At 45.3% G+C, this 21,441-nt stretch overlaps 2 protein-coding genes across 5 annotated transcripts in view; one reads left to right on the forward strand and one right to left on the reverse strand.

The window, feature by feature from the left end:
- The window catches only part of SLC16A12 (solute carrier family 16 member 12), a 31,895-nt gene extending 26,377 nt beyond the window's left edge, over positions 1-5,518 (forward strand). The window contains exons 7-10 of one of the 4 annotated variants that reach the window (XR_014317892.1): positions 82-673; positions 1,534-1,793; positions 3,459-3,972; positions 4,445-5,517. Coding sequence is in view for 3 of the 4 variants with exons in the window: in XM_082764570.1 (XP_082620696.1) it covers positions 82-673; positions 1,534-1,793; positions 3,459-3,721 (1,115 nt within the window). In the remaining variant the exon portion in view is untranslated. Of the gene's footprint in view, positions 1-81; positions 674-1,533; positions 1,794-3,458 lie in introns of all 4 variants that reach the window. The other 3 variants (XM_082764570.1, XM_082764569.1, XM_082764571.1) reach the window with 3 other exon arrangements.
- Positions 5,519-12,669: 7,151 nt separating this feature from the next.
- LOC309879929 (interferon-induced protein with tetratricopeptide repeats 5-like) lies at positions 12,670-16,665 on the reverse strand. The gene is made up of 2 exons (XM_082764281.1): positions 16,598-16,665; positions 12,670-14,622 (listed from the first exon to the last, which is right to left on the reverse strand). Exons 1-2 carry the CDS (start codon positions 16,600-16,602, stop codon positions 13,188-13,190), a joined length of 1,440 nt encoding a protein of 479 aa, XP_082620407.1. The 5' UTR covers positions 16,603-16,665; the 3' UTR covers positions 12,670-13,187.
- Positions 16,666-21,441: the final 4,776 nt, after the last annotated feature.

Genomic DNA, 21,441 nt, shown 5'->3' on the forward strand with positions numbered 1-21,441 from the left:
GTAGGCTGTGTGGTTTAATTTAATGTGTTCCATATGTTCGTGCTCAGAATTAAGCCATCTGCACTGTGCTTTCTCTTCCAGGACTTGGGTTTGCACTCTGTTATTCCCCAGCCATTGCAATGGTGGGCAAATATTTCAACAAGAGGAAAGCATTGGCTTATGGAATAGCCATGTCTGGAAGTGGAATTGGTACCTTCATCCTGGCCCCTGTGGTCCAACTCCTAATTGAGCAGTTTTCCTGGCGTGGGGCATTACTCATCCTGGGAGGTTTTGTTCTAAACCTCTGCGTCTGTGGTGCCTTGATGCGGCCCATCGCCCTTAAGGAGGACCGTAAAACTGCTCCGGGGCTTCTTGAACAGGAGTATGTCCCTGAAGCACAGAAACAAGACTTAAAGCGAATGTCCATCTGTTCACCTTTAATCAAAGCATGGTCGCACGAGTGTTTATGCTACTGTTCATGGAAGGAATATGACTTTTTGCTCATGCCAGGCTTCATGGTGCTAGCAGTGTCGGTCTTATTTATGGCGTATGGCTGCAGCCCTCTCTTTGTCTACTTAGTGCCTTATGCCTTGAGCGTTGGAGTGAGCCATCACCAGGCTGCCTTCCTCATGTCCATACTTGGTGTCGTTGATATCATTGGTAACATCACCTTTGGATGGCTAACAGACAGAAGGTAATGGCGTACGGCTAAGGAAATTCAAGCTTTAGCCAGTGGGAGGCTAGATGCAAATGGGGTGTAATGCACATAAAAGGTAACATTATGTATGTTGTCTGTAGCACCTGTAACGTTTCTAGAAAACCAATGAACAAACTTTCAGAAATGCTTGCTGTTTAATGGTTTTGTCTCTTTGGAGTTCATCGGCATCTACTGGACCCCGCCCAACCCCAAGAAACGATGTGTTTCTGAAAAGCTAAAAGCTCTTCCATTTGACCATGGAAATGTAACCTCTTTCCTGAGGTATATCAAGCATGAACTTCTGTACCTCATCCCTAGAGGATGATGCTACTTGTGCCTTTCCATCTCTTTTGTGCTGCTGGAGGGATGCAGAAGTGATGGAAAAGGACCAAGTACATGCCTACCACTGTCAGGCATGTACTTCAGGGCTGACCTAAAACTGTTATACATCTCCCAGTATAAGAGAACTCACCATGCTTTATTAACTCAGCCATTCGAGACATCTGTGTGCAGCATCTGGCTAAACTAAGAGATGTTTTGGTTCTAAGGAGCACATTATTCTTTGTGCTTACTCAGTTTGTAGGAAAAATCAGTCATTGGTTTTGTGGGGCAGGGAGAGAGGAATTGCCATCTCACTTGGCTAAACTAACTCCAGTGGGGTGCTGCTCTCCAGGTGTTTCTGCAACTGTAGCGGGGTATCTTTCCTCAGCCAAGCACCTCACTGGTTGAGCTTTTCATCTTGAAGATGGAGTAATAAGTTGGACTTAAATTTGAGCAACATGAAAGAGAGACTGAAGTGCTGCACAGTGACCGCGATGCTGTGTCCAGTGATATCCTTTCCTGTTTTGAATTTGCAGGTGTCTGAAGAAGCATCGGCACTTTTGCTACCTCTTTGCTGTGGGAATGGATGGCCTCTGCTGCCTTTTCTTGCCAGTTCTCCAGACCTTCCCCTTGCTTGTGCCTTTCTCCTTTACCTTTGGCTACTTTGATGGAGCCTATGTAACGCTAATCCCTGTTGTGACGGCAGATGTCGTGGGAACTTCTTCCTTATCTTCAGCACTGGGTGTTGTGTATTTTCTGCATGCCATACCGTATCTAGTGAGCCCGCCTGTTGCAGGTCAGTTCACAAATGACTTTCCTATAATCTCATCATTACTTTGATTTCAACTGTTGACCAAAGCAAAATAGTCTGGCATTTAGTCTAGAGCTTGAACAAAAATAGATATCAATGTGATAGTAAACATTTTACTGTCACTTTCAATTACCATTTTACAATTTGATGGAAGATTTCTTTGAAAAAATCTTATTTTTTTTTTCTTTTTCCTGGAAGCTTTTGAGCATCTCATGTTTTACCCTCTGACAGAACATTCTCTTTCTGTGGAACTGTGCACTGAAGGGTGAAGCACAGGCATGCACCCTGTGGTGTCCAGGTGGGGAGGGCCTGGCCCCTGGCTCTGGGCTGCTTTCCTGCAGCTTGTTTCTCTGTCGCTAGTGACTAAAAGCTGTGGTACAGTATTTACTCTAATTTTCAAGCTATAGGTTTTTCAGCATTTTGAGTATATTAGTAACAGTCCCCATTTTTCCCTTTGAATTGGTCAAAATGATATTCCTCTGGTGTCTTTATTGGACTGGTGGGAAAAAGGTGCAAAGTGCCTTGTCATCTCCTTTTCGGATTCCCAGGAAGAAATGCAGGTGGGCTTTGGTGGGATGTAATAGGAAAGGATAGGAAATACACACTGAATGGGAAGGTAGCCCCTGGGCAGAGAAGCAACACACACAGACCTTCATAAGACTTGAGATCCACTTAAGCTCTGTCTTGATGGAATGATTTCTACATATAGAGTAAGCTGAAATTAAAAAACAAAACAAAGAACAGACAAAAACACTATGAAATTGGGTTTCTAAGAGCTGTTACATTATCACTTCACATAGGTTAGAAATTGTGTAAGTAGATGGAAGAAAAGATTTCTCTGAAATCATACAGTTTTGAAAATGATAGCTAAAGAGATTCATTGCAAGTTGTTGTTTTTTTATTTTTTTGATCTAGAGGACTTAATCTTTTTATCTCTGAACTGCTTTGAACAGTGGGTGAGTCAGCTTCACTGCTGTTGGTCACAAACTCACCCCTGTGGTATCAAACCATCTTTTCCCCTATCAGTTTCATTGCAGTGAAGTAATGATGAGAGCTGTACTCCTGTTATTCTTTAGAAAGATCTTGACACAGTTTTGAATATTATAGAAGGTCAGAAATCTTTTTCAAATGTATAAATATGTCTTGCACATCTCCACTATTCACATCAATTTCCAATTGGACTCTATTTCTGAGGCTTTTAATTTAATTTTCTGTAGCAAAAGATACTGCAAAAAGGAATACTTTGAAGTGATGCGCGAGCCCAGGGCATAGCTCACTAGCTTCAGTCAGAGGATCTCATATACACTGTATTTAATCCTGTGGCTCTTCTAAGCATGTCTAAAGACTTCCAGTTAAATCCACATGGTTGAAAGATGTCTGTGCAGTATCGTGGTGATGACTGCTGTGCTTTTTCTCATGGGTTTGACTTCCAAACAAAGGCACATAATAAAATTATCTGCCTGCTGATGTTGTGGACAAATTTCCCCCAGCCCCAGGAGGTAAAGGTATAGTGATGGCAAGGTAAACCTGTCTTGTTTGATGGCGTTTGTCTGTGATACAACTCCAGAAGTGCTGCTGATCACAGGACTTGCAAATTACAAGAATTCTGTCAAGCCTGAAAAAAAAAAAAAATGACTTGTCTTCCTACAGGTTGGCTTGTGGATACAACAGGCAGTTACACCGCGTCATTCCTCCTGTGTGGATTTTCGATGATATTTAGTTCAACGTTACTGTGTTTTGCAAGACTGGCAAAGAAAATCAACAGAACGCATTTAAGGTCACTCACCAATGACACCCACAGCAAACATCACATCTGGACAAACGGAGCAATAGCTTACTCTGTCACCGGAGAATTAGACCAAAAGGATGCTGAACTTTTGTCTGTGGATACAAGCAGCTATAGCAACAGATGACAAGCACTGTCAAAATTCAGCGCTGTGCAGCCATGACTGAGACAGAGGGGGCTGCATTGTGTTGCACTGCTGAAGATGCTACTTCTGTGAAACAAGGCATCTCCGTTAGATTTTTATGTCAGGTTTTGGTAGGCTAAAATCTACACAGAAAGTTAATGCAGTAATAGAACAAAGCTAGACTGAAAGTGAAGAGAGTTGGTAGATACAAGTGTCGACAGATTTATTTCTAAGGAAATATGTTGACTCCAAAGGTAATCTCAAAAAACATAATTGGATATAATGAAAAGAAAAATACAAAGTAATCAGTCAACAAAGCTGAACAATAATGTTTAAATTATTTCAAAAATAGTATTAATGAAATAATTTTTTTGGTGTTCCAATCAATTGTTTCAATGGAGTAACACATGCCACTGAGAAACCTCTCCATTTATCAGTCTTCATTAAACTCTTTGTCAAATGCCAAAGCTATTTGTTATAAAATCTTCCAGGAAGCTGTGATTAATGCTGAAAGCATCTCTGAAGCAGCTTTAATTTTTACAGCATGCCTGAATCTTGTACATACATTGCAACTTCATTTCAAATGTGGTTTTAGAGCTACTTTCCTAGTCCTCCTACAGCAAAATTTTGAGGTGGCTGCTTTTTTTTTTCTTTTTTTTTTTTTCTTTTTTTTTTCTTTCTCTTGGAAATCTCTAAAGGATGAATTTCTAAACATTGACATTCCAGGTATGATACTCCAGCTGATCTTTTCTGGGTGGATGGCAGAGTTGCTGTGGCTGCTCAGCCATATGAAAAGGAGTGAATCTGTACCAGGAGACTAGGTGTGCTGGTAGACAAACCTGCTCTAGCTTCATTAGTTGGAAGAAGTCCAAAGGCAGCCCAGGAGACTGGGAGGAGAAGCTCTTGTTTTTCCAAATGCAGAGTCTCTTCCTCCTGCAAAATCACTAGTTGCTGAAAAAAATAATTTTTGCGAGATGACTGAGCAACTCCCACCCCAGATGCTCTACCTAAAGAAGATCTCGGCAGACAAGTTGCTCATCCTGCATATTGCAATGGCAAGCCTGTCCCTTTTTGGATCCAGGAGACATATCTTCAGGTGGTGCAAATTACTCATTTATACTAACTGGAGAGCTGATCGGGTCACTTGTCCTGGCTGGCCAGACAGCAGCGGCTGTGATTTGCTGATGATTTCCTGCTACTTGTGCTAGGGATGTACTACAGCTGGCTGATTTGTTGAACTTAGAGACTGAATGTAGCTCATGGCAGTAAATTACTGATGTGATGGTTTATTGAATAATGAGATGCTTCTACATTTCCAAAGTGAAACTGTTAGAGATGGAGGAACTTCACGTTCTGAAGTGCAAATCTTTTCTGTTTGATGCTGTATAAAACTGTATTCTGTTCACTAGCAAATTGATCAGAGTCCAGATAAGTTTTATTAATGCTATGCTAGTAATTTTGTTAATCACTTGCGGTATATTTGATGTTTGCTATTGGTGTCCTATTCCATTCTGTGCCTCAGAAGGGAAAGCAACACAGGCTGCTGTTCACAAATTTGAATTAGATCAGGAGTACACCCACAGGGTCATAATGTATTTTTATATATATATGAATAGTATGTGTATCAATTTCTTCTATTTTTCATGCATATTTCAAATATAACATATTAAAATTGTTTGACTTCAGTTGTCTGCACTCAAAGCATTTACCACTACCATGCTCCAGAAGTACATTTAGAAGTACAGTTAAAGATTGTTTTATTAAGGGATGATAATGTTCAGGCTGTTCTCCATACAGGGTAGGCTGGCATAGCACAGTGCAGCAGTAGGCACAGGCACCTCAGAAATCTGTGAACAATTTGCCAGGATAACGTGGTGCTTTCAGTGCAGCAGTAGGCACAGACACCTCAGAAATCTGTGAACAATTTGCCAGGATAACGTGGTGCTTTCCCACCAGCCCACTGAGCACTGATGGATGCAAGCTTGGATAGAGCACTCAGATGAATCCTGTCCGTGCTAATGCTCTGCTCCAGGTGTTCCATGCAGTGCATGAAAATAAACTGTAAGTGCAGAATATGATCTTTAATTGGTTTTATTTTTTTTCTAGGCCTTTGGACAGCTCTGCCATTTCAGCTTTGTGCTTAGTCTTGCATTGTACCTTTGGAAAGTTGAATTTTCATGTTAGCAAAAAGTACATGTGGGCAACTAACACACCCCTAGGTGGATTTAGCACTTACTCCCCCATGGAGTGAATGAGTAGGTCCTGAAGAGCAGGGTATTTAGGGATCCAGTGAATGGGGCCCAAACAAACGAAAAAGTGCATAGGAGCAATTGCATTAAATGAAGTGTCCACAAACAAGCCCCAGTTTTGCAAAGGTGAGCTAAGCGAAACCACCCTGAGGCTTTTTGTTACTCTATGGAAACCTCCCACTGCTGGGATGTCACTTGCTACAAACCCCAGCTGCCCAACAGCTCCGGGTCTGAATTTAACCCCAAACTCCCAGTGTTGAGCAGCGCTCAGCTGGTGGCGCCTGCAGAGCTACTCTGTCCTGGGTGGCAGCCGGACACTTGCTTGCGCAGATGCAGGATGCTGTCAGGGCTTCTTAAAGAGTAATGAATGACAGTGGACTGGAAAGGCAGTGGGGGACTCAACTGCTGGAAGCACAGCATTTGTTTCTGTCCCAGGAGGTTTGAAATGGAACAATCGTCATTCTTTTGGAAGTCACAGAATCACAGAATTTCTAGGTTGGAAGAGACCTCAAGATCATCAAGTCCAACCTCTGACCTAACACTAACAGTCCCCACTAAACCATATCCCTAAGCTCTACATCTAAACGTCTTTTAAAGACCTCCAGGGATGGTGACTCCACCACTTCCCTGGGCAGCCTGTTCCAATGTCCAACAACCCTTTTGGTAAAGAAGTTCTTCCTAATATCCAACCTAAAACACCCCTGGTGCAACTTGAGCCCATTCCCCCTCGTCCTGTCACCAGGCATGTGGGAGAATAGACCAACCCCCACCTCGCTACAGCCTCCTTTAATGTACTTATAAAGAGCGATAAGGTCACCCCTAAGCCTCCTCTTCTCCAGGCTGAACAAACCCAGCTCCCTCAGCCACTCCTCATAGGACTTGTTCTCCAGACCCCTCACCAGCTTCGTCGACCTTCTCAGGTCTTTTGAGCACCTCGATGTCCTTCTTGTAGCGAGGGGCCCAAAACTTAACTCAGTACTCGAGGTGCGGCCTCACCAGAGCCGAGTACAGGGGGACAGTCACTTCCCTAGTCTTGCTGGCCACACTGCTTCTTATACAAGCCTGGATGCTGTTGGCCTTCTTGGCCACCTGAGCACACTGCTGGCTCATTTTCAGCCGACTATCCACCAATACTCCCAGGTCCTTCTCCACCTGGCAGCTTTCCAACCACTCATCTCCCAGCCTGTAGCTCTGCTCAGTGTTATTGCGCCCCAGGTGCAGGACCCGGCACTTGGCCTTGTTGAACTTCATGCAGTTGGCCTCAGCCCATCGGTGCAGCCTATCCAGATCCTCCTGCAGAGCTTTCCTACCCTCAAGCAGATCAACACACGCACCTAACGTGATGTCATCTGCGAACTCACTGAGGGTGCACTCGATCCCCTCATCAAGACCATCAATAAAGACATTAAAGAGGACCGGCCCCAGTACTGAGCCCTGGGGGACTCCACTAGTGACTGGCCTCCAACTGCATTTGACTCCATTCACCACAACTCTTTGGGCCCGGCTATCCAGCCAGTTTTTAACCCAACAAAGCATACACCAGTCCAAGCCACGAGCAGACAGTTCCTTGAGGAGAATGCTATGGGAAACGGTGTCAAACGCCTTGCTGAAGTCAGGTACACCACATCCACAGCCTTTCCCTCATCCACCGAGCACATCACTTTGTCATAGAAGGAGATCAGGTTCATCAAGCAGGACCTGCCTTTCATAAACCCATGCTGACTGGGCCTGATCACCTGGTTGCCCTGTAAGTGCCGCGTGATGACTCTTAAGATAATCTGCTCCATGAGTTTCTCTGGCACTGAGGTCAAACTGACAGGCCTATAGTTGCCCAGGTCTGCCCTCCAGCCCTTCTTGTAGATGGAGGTCACGTTTGCTAGCCGCCAGTCAACTGGGACCTCCCCCGATAGCCAGGACTGCTAATAAATGATGGTAAGCAGCTTGGCCAGCTCCTCCGCCAGATCTTGCAGTATCCTCAGGTGGATGCCTTCTGGCCCCATTGACTTGCGTACATCCAAGTGCCGTAGCAGGTCACCAACTATTTCCTCATGGATAGTGAGGGCCACATTCTGCTCCCCATCCCCTTCCACCAGTTCAGGGTACTGGGTATCCAGAGAGCAACTGGTTTTGCCGCTAAAGACTGAGGCAAAGAAGGCATTAAGCACCTCTGCCTTTTCCTCATCTTTTGTAACTAAGTTCCCCCCCGCATCCAGTAAAGGCTGGAGATTCTCCTTAGTCCTCTGTTTTGCACTGATGTATTTGTAAAAACATTTTTGTTGTCTTCAACGGCAGTAGCCAGACTGAGCTCCAGATGAGCTTTGGCCTTTCTACTTTTGTCCCTGCACTGCCTCGCAACATCCTTATAGTCCTCCCGAGTGGCCCACCCTCTTTTCCAAAGATTGTAAACCCTCTTTTTCCTCCTAAGCTCAAGCCACAATTCTCTGTTCAGCCAGGCTGGTCTTTTTCCCCGCCAGCTCGTCTTTGGGCATGTGGGGACAGACCGCTCCTGTGCCATTAAGACTTCCTTCTTGAAGAGCGCCCAGCCTTCCTGGACTCCTCTGCCCTTCAGAACCGCCTCCCAAGGGACTCTGCCAACCAGTGTCCTGAACAGTTCAAAGTCGGCCCACCAGAAGTCCAATACAGCGGTTTTACTGGTCCCCTTCCTGGCTTCTCCGAGAATGGAGAACTCTACCATTTCATGGTCACTCTGCCCAAGACAGTTTCCAACCACCATATCTCCCACCAGTCCTTCTCTGTTTGTGAAGAGAAGGTCTAGCAGGGCACTTCCCCTGGTAGGCTCACTAACCAGCTGCGTCAGGAAGCTATCTTCCACGCTCTCCAGAAACCTCCTAGACTGTTTTCTCTGGGCTGTGTTGTGCTTCCAGGATGTATCTGGGAAGTTGAAGTCCCCCATGAGAACAAGCGCTGATGACTTCGCAACTTTTGTCAGCTGCCTCTAGAATTCCTCATCAGTCTCCTCATCCTGGTTTGGTGGTCTATGACAGACCCCCACCAGGATGCTTCCCTTGTTGGCCTTCCCGCTAATCCTAACCCATAGGGACTCCACCTTATCATTCCCAGCCTCAAGTTCCACGACATCAAAACTCTCTCTGATACAGAGAGCCACACCACCACCCCTTCCATGCTGCCTGTCCCTTCTGAAGAGCCTATAGCCAGACGTTGCAGCACTCCAGTCATGAGAGTGGTCCCACCATGTTTCCGTGATGGCAACCAAGTCATAGCCTGCCTGCCTCACGATGGCTTCCAGCTCCTCCTGTTTGTTACCCATGCTGTGTGCATTACTGTAGATGCACTTCAGTTGGGCCATTGCCTTCTCTCCCTGCCTTGCCATTGTTCCCCCGGCACAGCTCTAACAAGCCTTGTTTCAGCCCCGTCCCCCCTCTTACCTAGTTTAAAGCCCTCTCAATGAGCCCCACCAGCTCCTGGCCCAGGATCCGTTTTCCCCTTAGAGATAGGAACCCCCCTGCGGCCATCAGGCTGGGTGCTGAGTAAAGTGCCCCATGGTCAGAAAAAAAAAAAAAAAATTCTGTGTTGGCACCAGCCTCTGAGCCACGTGTTTATCAGGTGGGCTTTTCTTGTCCTCTCTGTACCCCTCCCTGCCACCGTAGGGATGGAGGAAAACACCACCTGTACTCCCGCTCCATCCACTAACCGTCCCAGTCCCCTAAAGTCCCGTTTGATGGTCTTCAGGCTTCTCTCTTCAGTGTCATCACTGCCAGCCTGGACTATTAAAAGAGGACAATAGTCAGAGGGGCGAACCAGGTTGGGAAGCTTTCTGGCAATGTCCCTGACCCTGGCCCCAGGGAGGCAGCAGACTTCCCTACGGGTAGGGTCACACCGACAAATAGGTCCCTCTGTTCCCCTGAGAAGGGAGTCACCCACAACAATCACCCTTCCTTCTGTCCTGGTGGAAGCAGTCCTGAGGTGTGGAGTCGACTTCCTTGCCCTAGGCATCCTCCTGGGTAGACTTCCTACCTCATCCTCAGCTACCAGTCTCTCAAGCTCCAGGGCCTCAAACCTGTTGTGTAAGGGCACCTGGGAAGGTGGGGCTGGTAGGGTGGGGGCATCGCCTGCGATGTCGAGCAGGGACCTGTTTCCATTCCTCCTCAACTCCTAGGTCCCCTCCCTCTGCCCGACAGCAGCAGGGCAGGGGGTCCACCCCCACTTGAGGAGTCTCACCCCAGTACCTGTCCTTCAGGCCACTCAGGGAGTTGCTCCACAAGTCTATCTCCCGCTCACACTCCCCGATATCCCTCAACCTCTCGACCTCTTCCTTGAGTTCTGCCAGGTCGTCCACCTGCTCGCACCTCACGCACACAGTCTCTTTGCCCCCCACAGCTGGTAGCAAGAGGCTCAGGCACTCCCTGCACCCGGAGACCTGAACTGCCGCAGTTTCGAGCGGGCAGTCGGTCTGGGTGTGTGCAGACTTCCTGGAGAGCGCACTGTGCCTGGTGTACACCACTGCAGCTGAGCTACCGGCAGACCGCCGTTAGAGGAGGTGTTCGTATGGGCGGGGGGGAACGCTCTGCCCTCCCTGCCCTAACTGCCACGCCTCACCCTTGTGACGCGCCACGCTCTGTTTGCCCATCCTGTTCGCTGCGCACGCTCCTGGTCACTCGTATTCCCTAGGGGCAGCTTTTGAACGGCCGGGGAGGGGGCGCTGCTGGCTCCGCCTACGCCTCGTTCTCGCCTCGTTCACCTCCCTCGCGAGGGCTGCCGGGTCCTGGCGGCTCCCTCGAGTGGGCTCGGTGCCGGAAAAATCAGCCCTGCCTGTCCGATCCGCCACTCCGCTGCAGAACGCGTCTGCCCCGGAGCCGATCACCTCGGCAAGTGGCCTCAATAAATAATGCCTTCTGCTAAGGGACTTATGGTGTATTCCAGTGCAGTCTCCTAGATGATCTAGGAGGCGATTTGGCCTCATAAACGAATGCCTCGTGCAGGGTTATCCCCCCTCCTTTTTCCTGCAGCGAGGCCGTTGCGTTCACACGCGGATCAGCCGGCCTCGCTCCGGCGCCGCTCCGCTTCTGCCCGCTGGGCTCGGGCGGCGCGGGTGGCGGTGCCGCAGCACCACCCAGCGGGACGCGACGCAGATCGCTCACGGGGATGAAGACCGCGCCTTTCAGGCTTGCGTTTTTTTCCCTAAATAGCTGGCTGCCTCTCCGTGTCTCCCGGGAAAGGGGCGGCAGGGTGTGGAGGGGAGCAGGGGTGTGCAACCGGGCCTTCGGCAGCCTGTGCCACCCGTCCCTTCGTCTCTTCCCTGCTGCCCTCAGGAAGGCTTGGATGGAAATTGCACTGAGGTGAGAAACCTCAAGACTGAGCAGGGTAGTGGGGTCACCTCTTGTACCGTTATGCCCCACAGCTGAGCCCAACACCACAGGTAATCACCAGTTCCTGACTTCAGCCCTGCTGTTGTACCTACAAGCTCTGAGCACCGTGTCTCAGTCCTGCTCCCATCCTTCCCATTCTCCTCCCTCCCCTTTCCCTAGGTAGGGCCACTGCTGTTTCTAAGAGGAAAAGCTGGCAGGTGGCTAGAAAACATGGCCAGATTTGGTTAAGTTTGTGAAGTTAGCAGTCCCAGGTGTGGTTGAGTGTGCAGTGCACACTGTTATGCTCCTGGCTGCTTTTGCTCATGCTATAAAAGATTCTTAGAGAGCTGAGAGGGGACAGGTTCCTTGATGCATCATTGCCTGGCACCATGTTTTACGCTCCTGTAGGACACCGTCCTGTCTGCGCATGGGGCCTGCTGCTGCTCAGGGGGCAGGAAGGCTGCCGGGGGCTGGCAACAGAAATGCCCACCCTCCCACCCTCTCAGGGGCACGCGTATGGGCTGTTTAAGTGCTGGCAGCTGGATAGCGTTGCTGCCATATGTATGGCTGAAGCTCTGACATCTTCTGAAGCTTGTCAGACTTCAGTGTGCACCTTAACCTGGTGTGTGGGCTCTGTCACCGGCTGGCTTCGTTCTACATGACTGACTAGGGCTCAGGAGTGTTCTGGAAGTGCAGTCTTAATTTTCCCCAAGCACCATCATCTATTATGCCAAGGTACGTAATGTGGAATTAGACTGGCAAGCTGTGAATACCTTTAGTGATCTGAAGACAATCACTTCCTTAACCTAGTCACTGTCCTTTCAACCCTTTCTTCTCTTCTTGCGTGCTTTTTGTTCACCCAGCCCTTCTCCCACCTGCACCTTGCACTCGGGTTTCCATTTCTCTGGTTCTCCAGCTTCACTCCGTGCCCCAATTCCGGTTCAGTACATTGCTCGTGTTTTCTGTCCCTTGTTTCACCACATAGCCACAGACAACCGTCTCTCTGGCATCTCAGACACTGCCTTTCCTTCCACTCCAGACGTTTGCTCTAATGGCTCCCAAGAGTGCCAGTTTGGGTAAACTATATGGATGCTATTTTCTGCACAAATTGATTCTCTGGAGGAGCATCTCTGAACCCAGCCTCTCCGAGAGTCTGGGAAAATAAATGGGGCTATCTCCTGACCTTTCCATATCCCGCCCAAACTTTATCCCTTTTACTCTTTTGAATGGATGTTTCCCTTTCTTTCATCTACTAACATGAGCATTAGTCAGCAAAGAAATACTAGAAGCAGCAATTGGACGATGCAATGCTCTTTGATAGTTCACAACAATGATACATGTTTTCAGTTCCAAGTAAACTAGACAAACAGTGGTTGTTTAAACAGTGGTCATTTATGTTAAACAGCATACAAGGTGGTAATCTGAACAACTGTTCAGCACAAATTTATTCTAAATGACACTAAAAGAATCTTTCCTTAATATTTGAAAATGCACCAACAATCTATATTAACCATCAGCATGCCTTTTAAATTGATAGATTAAATGTTACAATATCATAATTCTCTGACCTTTTTCTCAGTAGAAGGTAAGATCTGGTTCCAGCTGTGTCCTACAGATCATCACTCAAAGACAACCTCTATACTAGTATTAGTACGTAAGGCTAAGATAGCTTAGCTATTTTTCTTTCTAAGCATGCCCTTTAATAGTGAACAAGCAAGCAAATGCACAATCATCATCCAGTCACCATCTGCAGTTTCTGCATCATCACCATAAGGTGGTGGTGGTACCAGGTTTTTCATCAGGTTATAACTTCAACCTTAAAATGTGCTTTTTTGTGTGTGTACTTTTTTTTTTTTTTTTTTTTTTTTTGAGAGAGAGGGATTTTTGGGAGCTTCAGCTTGAGAGGGAAAGTCGTAGCTCACATAATGCACTCAGATATTCTTCATTGTCAGGGTTACGTTCAATGGCTTTCTCATAGCACTCAATTGCTTCATGGTTCTTACCATCTAGCTGGTATATGAGTCCAAGTGTACCAAAATCTGCTTCATCTTCTAAACCTTTCTGAATTCTCTCTCCCAACAATTTTTTGAGGGCAGTTTTGCACATATGTCTTCCGTAAGAATCTTCTTCAATTTTCAGCCCTTCTTTGTAATATCTAATGGCTTCAGATTCTGATCTCTTACAATACTGATGAAAATATCCATACCGGTAGCATAGGACTTGTTTTTCATCGTTACTCAGAGTCTTTATCTGAAATGCTTTCTGATATGTCTCTTCTGCTTCTTTATACTTCTTTGCTTTTGCATACATGACTGCTAAGTCAGTATAGGCAGAACAAAATTTTGTTTTTTGGTCAATCACTGCTTTAAAATGAAAAATGCATTCTTGAATGAGTTTTTCCACTTGATCTTGAGGTGGATTTCCTGTCCTTTCCAACTGCTTCAGCTTTGCTCTGTTGCTGACTCCCATCTGGTGATGCAAAAACGTAGATTCTGGTGTCACTGTTAAGGCTTCTCTCAAAATCTCCAGTGCCTTGTCCACTTCCCCTTTCTTTCTATAAAATATAGCAGCATATCGCAGGAAATAAGGAAGATTGGGGGTTTTCTTCATTGCTTCTTCAATGTATCTCTCCCCTTCATCATCTTGATGTAACTGCTGAAGTTTTAATGCAAGTAGTGCCATAAGAACAGTGTCCATTTGATTCAGTTCCACTGCACGCTTCAGGATCTCCACACATGAGTTTGCTTCTTCATTTTTTCCATTACTGTGTTCTTCCAAACGATACACTGCTATTGCATAGCCAGCATTAAATTTTGGGTTGTTGGGTTCTTTGCTCAGAGCCTTTTCAAAGCACTCCTTTGCTCTGCCATAGTACTTCTTCCCAAACTTTAATAGTGCCCACCCTTGCTCAGCATAGATTTCTGGAAGCTGAATCTTCAACTGAGCAGTACCTGAAAGTTTTTTGCAGCTGTTTTCCACTTGGCTTACATAAGCTTGAGCTTCTTTGTATCTGTGCATGTGGTAATAGATCCAAGCATAGTTTCCCCAGGTAACAAGACTTTTCATGTCGATTTCATTTGGATGACATTTTTGAACAAATTCTTCAGCTTTCTGGAGATTTTCCAGGGCTTCCTTGTTCAAGTGCTTTAGGTGATATACATAAGAGAGTAGATTGTAATTTGTGAGATTTTCATAAAATCCAATGTCAATCAGATCAATTATTGATTTTTCTAGGTTATCAAGATCTACATCCTCCTTCAGCAAAGTCCATGTAAAATGACATTCTAGCTGCAGCAGGGACTTCTTCAAGGAATTCTTGGAAATGGTACTAGAAGAAATCAAAGAAAAGATTACTTACACTCAATTTACTTTTTCGCTACTCGTGTTTTTAAACTGGGCATGATGTACTTCAATATCAGCCAATACCTCACTTGGTGCCACTCGTCAACAGTAGTTCAAGTAAGCCAAAGCTGTGGTGCGCTGTAAGTCTCGAGAGCTCTGCAGTTCTTTCACTAATTCTCTTTGCCAGTGGAAATGGGGGCACCTCTTACACAGCCAAAGAGCTGGTGGGCTAGATGCCATAAAGGAGGGCTGGTCTCTACTGTAAGGTTGGCACTCCCCTGGGCCTCAGAAATGTATTACCCTTCTTGGAAAGTTTGCTGAAGCCCACCTAAAAGAGGTAATCATATAAAAGTGGGATGCCCCCAGCTGCACTGGTGTCCCTGGGCTTCTCTGTGTGTGAGGATACAATATCAGGACCTTAGATAAGTCATGCAGCAGCTGAGGCAGGGTATTTGTCAAGTCCCCTTCCTACCACCATCTACCTGTCCCCATTTGTGGGTGTGCAGACAAGCTTTTATCATGTAGCCTATCAATGATACACGTTTACTCCATATTAGGCCCTTCCTTAAAGAAGTACTGGCTCCTTGGTCAGATCCTCCTTTGTTAGAAAAGACAGCTCTGCTCTCCATTTTGTAAAACCAGGAGGATCTACAAACCTGCACAGTGCTACATGCACTGCTGTGCCACTGCAACGTCCCATAAAAAAAAAAAAAAAGGAAAATTCTGAGGAGACAAGTGAAGGAGGAATTGGGAAGCAGGTATTGCTGGTTTTGGAACAACATGCAGGATGCTGGGGAAAACAAAACAATATAAATTCCCACCCAAACCACCTGGAGTACTACAGATACTGGAGAAAATAGGTATTTATAAATGCTGTTAATGTCTAAGTTTGTCTTACTGACCTCCTTGCCCTTATCAAGTAACCTTCTCCAACTAACTGATTCTTTACTGGTATCAACAACAGTTCTTAATTAGAAAACTCCATGTAGGAAATTACATTTTTTTCTAGGATGAAGGGGAAGTGAGAGCAAGTTCCTGCTATGATCACTACCTTGTTATAAACCTTTGTCCCCTGGGCAACACCAAGGAAGAACAGATACTGGCTGCCAAATCAGCAAAAATAGTCCAGGAATAGCTTGAAACATTTAAGTAGTCCCCTTCAAATCAAAATTGAAATGTATTGTTTGAATTGTGGCACTAAGGAGCATGACCTAGTGATGGGACTTGGTACGTCAGGTTGATGGCTTCACTTGAATGACCTTGAAGGTCCTTCCCAACCTACATGATTCTGTTAAAATGAAATAAGTGATTATGTGATAAGTGACCTGTTGTTTTGTTGCCTCAGCTGAGAACACAGAACATTTCCATGGATGAAAACAACAGCAGAGAGTAATTTCATGAAAAGACATTTGTTGGAAATGAATGTCCCCAGAATGGATTTGTGATGCAGATTAAACACAGTTTAGCTCAGTTCAATGCTTAGTTTGTAAGTGCAATTTCCTAGGTTCTCATAAACATCCTGGCTCTGCCCTATTTGAGTGTCTATGTGTGCATGACAGTCCTCAGCAAATGTTATAACTTTTCTTCTGCTTCAGACTGCAATCCAGAACTGTTTGCTGGTCCTCACAGCAGTAGAGAAGAGAAAGTAAATTGTCAGCCTTAAACAGTGCCAGCCATCCTTTTGGCTGGTCAGAGGCTGCTACTGCAGCCTGCATTTCATCCATGAACTGCCTGCACACTGTTCCTGACTGTCAGTTCTGAAAAAAGCAATAACATTACAGCATCCAATGGAATCCTCATTTAATTTTCATTTCTCCAATAAATATTCTATAAAATATTTTCTGATGCTTGAATTCTCCAAGTCCCTTACTACTTTCTGTTACGCATATTATAAGCCTACATTCCCATAGCATAAGAGCACAGCAAAAAAGCAGCAATCAGAGACTACGTTGCTTTCTTACCTCATGTTTTTCCTTCTTTTTCCTTGCTTTCCTTTCTCTACCCGTTTGAAGGTAGCTTGGAAGCCAAAGTGATCACTGTTGTTGTGACTTGCCTTTTATGTGCTCCAGCCCTTGTGTTGTGTGAGTGAAATAACGGGAACCAGAAAGTGAAACCAAGCTCACTATCTGAATCTGCAAGACGAAGCGCAACCACTGCCAGCTGGGGAATAGAAACTTAGGAGCAGTTTTTATTATCTTGGATTTATGGCATTACTATTCTTGAAGAGTAATGAATGACAGCGGACTGGAAAGGCAGTGGGGGGATACAACTGCTAGAAGCACAGCATTTGTTTCTGTCACAGGAGGTTTGAAATGCAGCAATCGTCATTCTTTTGAATGTCCTTATATTGAAGTGAGAATCATTTATCAAATCTGTTTTGGAGAGGGAGGCATCTAAGAAATTGCACCTTGAAAACCTGTGTGAAAACTGTGTTAGAAAAGTAAAGCCCCTTCTGTTGAAATACCAGGAGGAAAAAAAAATCTACCAGGTTGGATACTTACTCCCCTGAAAAATGAAGGTGTCTGTGCTATTATACGGTGAATATATTTTATTTTGCCACACTTCCTTGTCTGAGAGTGTTGTCCAAATGCTTCCTGAACTCCAGCAGGCTCAGGGCCATGACCACTGCCCTGGGGAGCCTGTCCCAGTGCCCGACCACCCTCTGGGAGCAGAACCTTTCCCTAACCCCCAGCCTGACTCTCCCCTGTCCCAGCTCCATGCCGTTCCCTCAGGTCCTATCACTGTCCCCAGAGAGCAAAGCTCAGCACCTGCCCCTCTGCTCCCCTCGCGAGGGAGCTGCAGGCCACCATGAGGCCTCCCCTCGGCCTTCTCTGCTCTGGGCTGAACAAACCAAGGGACCTCAGCTGCTCCTCACACATCTCCTCTGGACCTCACCCCATCTTTGTAGCCCTCCTTTGGATGCTCTCTAATAGTTTTATGTCCTTATATTGTGGTGCCCAAAAGTGCACACAGTGCTCGAGGTGAGGCCAAGCCAGCGCAGAGCAGGACAATCCCTCCCCTCTGCTAGTTAGCCATGCTGTGCCTGAAGCACCCCAGGGTACAGATGGCCCTTGTGGCTGCAGGGCACGCTGGTGACTCCTGTTCAACTTTCTGTCAACCAGAACACCTACATCTTTTTTCACAGGGATGCTCTCGAGCCTCTCGTCCCCCAGTCTGTACATATAGCCAGGGTTGCCCTGTCCCAAATGCAGAATCCAACACTTGCTCTTGTTAACTTTCACGTGGTTAGTGATTGCCCAGCCCAGTAATTTGTGTTTGCAGATTACACTAAATTGGGAAATCTTAGTATACAGTTGAGTCCTGCATCCAGACTGTTTATAAAAACACTGAAGAGAATTGGCCCTAAAACAGAGCCCTTCAGAACCCCACTAGTGACTGGCTGCAAGCATGATGTGACCCCATTTACTAGAACCCTTTGAGCCTGACCTGTCATCCAACTGTTCACCTACCACATTATATATTTATCTAGCTCTACTTCTCCTTGCTGTCCTGCAGTCTAGCATCCTCAATAGCTCATGCTACAGCAAGCAACTGCTTGCTCTCTCCCAAAAGAGAGTGCTGCTGCTCTCCCAAAAACTACAGTTGTACCACACAAAGAAACATCATAGTACCTATCTCCATTCTTGAATTCATTCCAGTTTAAAATGTGAACCAAAATAAAGACATATTTTTGATACACTGTCTACTGTCCTTTCATATTGATATTTGAGTCCTCCCATTTTGTGAGAAAAAGGTTATAAAAATACTCCCAGGGCACCTCATGAGACTTTTCATGGTTCCTGGTACACATAATCTGCCTTTACGCCTGCGGCTTGGCCAGGAGATGGCTCTGCCTGACCAGCTGTGTAGAGCATGAGGTTGGTGCATGGTGCACTCAGCAGCCTGCAGGAGAGGCAGCACTTCAGTTGGTCTGATAGGACAGCAGCAGGGTTCAGCCGTTCAACCCCAGACGATATCCAGCAGGCAGTGAAGCTGTGGTCAAGTCTGTCTTTTCACTGTCAGCCTGCCCCAGGTGCAGGTTTTGCCTGCTAACCGGATTATGCTGCAGGTCTGGTGGGAATATGACAGCTTTTTATTGGAATAAAAACAAATTAAGGAAGCAAACTAAAACAAATGAATCAGAATCGTCATTGACTAACGGTGCTAAATTAAACTGTATGCACTGTAAAAGACAGTTTTATTAATCTTCCATTTTAATACATCTTTTCTATCCCTTAGGATTAACTCCAGGATGGCTGGAAGAACAGAGCAATTCTCTTCCCATGGTACTGGTAATCTATAAACAGGAGTGTTGGTACACTTGTCCTTGAGATGTGTCTTCCTGCAGCAGCTGTTGGTCATGCTATCTGTGACACTAAGTGGGAAAGTGGGAAAAGAGCTTGAGCACAGAAGGTTATCAGGAGTTTGAAAAGGTGCAAATAAGATGGTGATAAAGCACAAAACATAGATAAACCAAGCTTTGACATCTTTGTTAGAAAGGGAGATAGTGATCTAATTGGTAATTATATGATCTCCTCGTCAATTTGGGAAACTGTCCATGCTGAAGCTTTTTTGTCAGATTCTGATTGTATGTTTTCAAAGCTTAGTCCATATATCAACAATGCTATGTAAATATAAACTGGCATAGAGCTTCCGTGTTTGGAAGCATGATGCACAGAAATGCTGATTCTTGCTTCAATATCTGCACCAAACGACTTTGCTAAGAGTGAGCATGACGTTGCAAATTAAGTTGTCAAAAACTGGAAACTGAGAGCAACAAAGCAATATAGAGAGCTACAGGGATGTGAAACCGCAATCTCAAGTGTCCAAAAGCATGTGCAGATATAGTCCACATGTGCAGAGTGGAATCAATCCAAAACTGCCTGTGAAATATCTGTGCACCCTGTACAATGCAGGTATTTTCCATCTGGAATGCAAAAATTTGCCCTAATGGTTTGTATTTTTACAGATTTAATTACATCTATGCTTCAGTTTGACACAAATGCTTGTCGAATAAAGTAAGTGCAGAAACTGCTTCAAATGAAGTAAAGTTAGAAGAATATATGCAATGTCTTTCTGCAGCTGTCTTTGTAACTTTTTTGGCACAACACACACACACACACAAAAAAAAATCTGAAATATTTCTTCAGTTCTGCTACTCTGTCTTCAAGGAAAGCTGCAGAAGTTTTGATGAGATCTGCATCTTTCAGTGAGAGCTGCATTGTTCAGCAGCAAGTACTAGAGATTCTTGGAAAACATGCAGAAATGGGCTGGAAAGAACAACTGTGTTCATATTTTTTATATTACTTATTTTAATGTTCTGTACATATACAAGAATAGGGAGTGTCTTTAAAAATATCTACTCATTGTAGAGAGAAAACTCATGTCTGTATGTTTCCTTGGAGCTGAAATGGATACCTGCTGTGAAAGAATTCTCCCCCAGTGTAATTAGCTCAGCCAAATAATTGCCAGTGTTCATTATTAAAATCATGTGTATGAAGTGTGCTATTGTAAACATTTGGATCACTTTAATATCTAGTTTCAGTTTAGCCGAGTTTAGCATGCCATTACTACATTTGAGAGCAGCACTTGTGGCATTTTATAATTTAGGTTTTCCTCTGGAGAGAAGAGTACTCTGTAATTAATTTTGCAGAAAACCCAGGTGAATCACTGAGCAATATTTTTACTACCCAACTTCTTTAAAACAAAACATGATCCTAAGAAATGAGATCTAAGAATCCAAAGGGTTGCAGAACATCACTTTCACTGAGTGCACAGGACACCTCGATGTATCAAAACAAGTGCAGACTATGATGCTGAAGGGCCTGAGATAGCTCTTCTAACATATTTCCCCAAAGGCAGTTCATTTGTGGTCTTACCACTTTCATTGTTGAGAAAGATGAAAGAAAAGCATATAAACTTGTTAAAAGAGCCTTAAAAGAGCCTTTGAGACTCCACATTAGTATTACTTTGTGGTATTCTGTTTCTAAATGTCAGACATTTTACCCTTGCACTTTTTATAGCACTTTTTATCTGATAGTTTACCCTGTAAACTAACTGAATTCCAAAACATCCCTGTAAAGCAGGAAAATCATATTTATAAAAATATCCACCTGTGTTGGAAGTAAAGGGGATGTGTAACTGATCCCATAAAGCTGTGAACTTCCAGTTCCAAGGGCACAGGTCTCCAGGTGTCCACCACTGGAGAGACAGACAGAGGGAGATGGAAACATATCATGTTGCACAGGAGGTAATGATTCCCTCAGACTTAAATCCTACAGAGGTGCCTAAACTGCAGTCATTACTGGTACTGCAGCTCACAAAGATACATCCAAGCCCAAATTTTAACCTCATTAAGTAAAAATGAGACATGTTTATCAGTTCACTGGGTAGAAGAACTTCATCCTTTCTCATGGAAAGCCACAGAACTACTGCTCTGAAACCGAGGTGCTGACTGAGTTAGCTCTGCATTTTCTTTCTCCTGCACATGGAGCGCACACAGGAGCATCACAAGTGCACGCAGTGTGAGGACCTGGCCTCCTACATGGTGCTCTGTGACCCCAAGTGCCAGGGCACAGCTGGGTGGCATGTAAAGCAGGAAAAGGACCAACACACAGGACTGTGGAGAGCCTGATTGCCTAGTGGTGTCAAATGGTCTTGTTCACAGTCTTGTTAAAAAGTGTGCTCTCCAGCTGCTCAGCTACACCCAGGCACTGCGGCCCTGCCTTGCCATACGAACTTTTCTGCCTCACAGCCCCTTCAAATGATCACTAGCTGTGACCTCACAACTTGGAAGAAGAAAATT

This window comes from Aythya marila (assembly GCF_965140915.1).
Source record: "Aythya marila genome assembly, chromosome: 7".
NCBI lineage: Eukaryota > Metazoa > Chordata > Aves > Anseriformes > Anatidae > Aythya > Aythya marila.